Source organism: Penaeus monodon, chromosome 22 (assembly GCF_015228065.2).
Source record: "Penaeus monodon isolate SGIC_2016 chromosome 22, NSTDA_Pmon_1, whole genome shotgun sequence".
NCBI classification, from domain to species: domain Eukaryota; kingdom Metazoa; phylum Arthropoda; class Malacostraca; order Decapoda; family Penaeidae; genus Penaeus; species Penaeus monodon.
Genome location: NC_051407.1, coordinates 27,468,158 through 27,468,434, shown reverse-complemented (window position 1 = coordinate 27,468,434; position 277 = coordinate 27,468,158). Strand labels below are relative to the sequence as shown.

The 277-nt window shown below is 56.3% G+C and overlaps 1 protein-coding gene across 1 annotated transcript in view; it reads right to left on the bottom strand.

Moving 5' to 3' along the window:
- LOC119587062 (zinc finger protein 628-like) overlaps window positions 1–277 on the bottom strand; it is a gene marked incomplete at its 3' end in the record, with an annotated part of 23,937 nt that overhangs the window by 7,031 nt on the left and 16,629 nt on the right. The window contains 1 exon segment of the mRNA XM_037935810.1: window positions 110–215. Coding sequence (XP_037791738.1) covers window positions 110–215 — 106 coding nt within the window.

Genomic DNA, 277 nt, shown 5'->3' with positions numbered 1-277 from the left:
CCAGCATCTCCGTCAGCGTGTCCCCAGCTTCACCTTCCCAACATATATTTCGCCACATATTAGCCATAACTAAGCAATTTCCCTCCAGCAGCAGGCGAACCCAACCCACCTGTGTGCAGACGCTTGTGCTTCTTCAGGAAGTATTTCGTGGTGAAGGATTTCTTGCAGACTTCACACTCCCACTGCTTGGCGTCCCCCTTGCCGCCCCCGCCCTCCTGGCGCCGCCGGGGAGGGAAGAAACATGTGCAGTGAGGGCGGACACATAGATTTCGTCAGG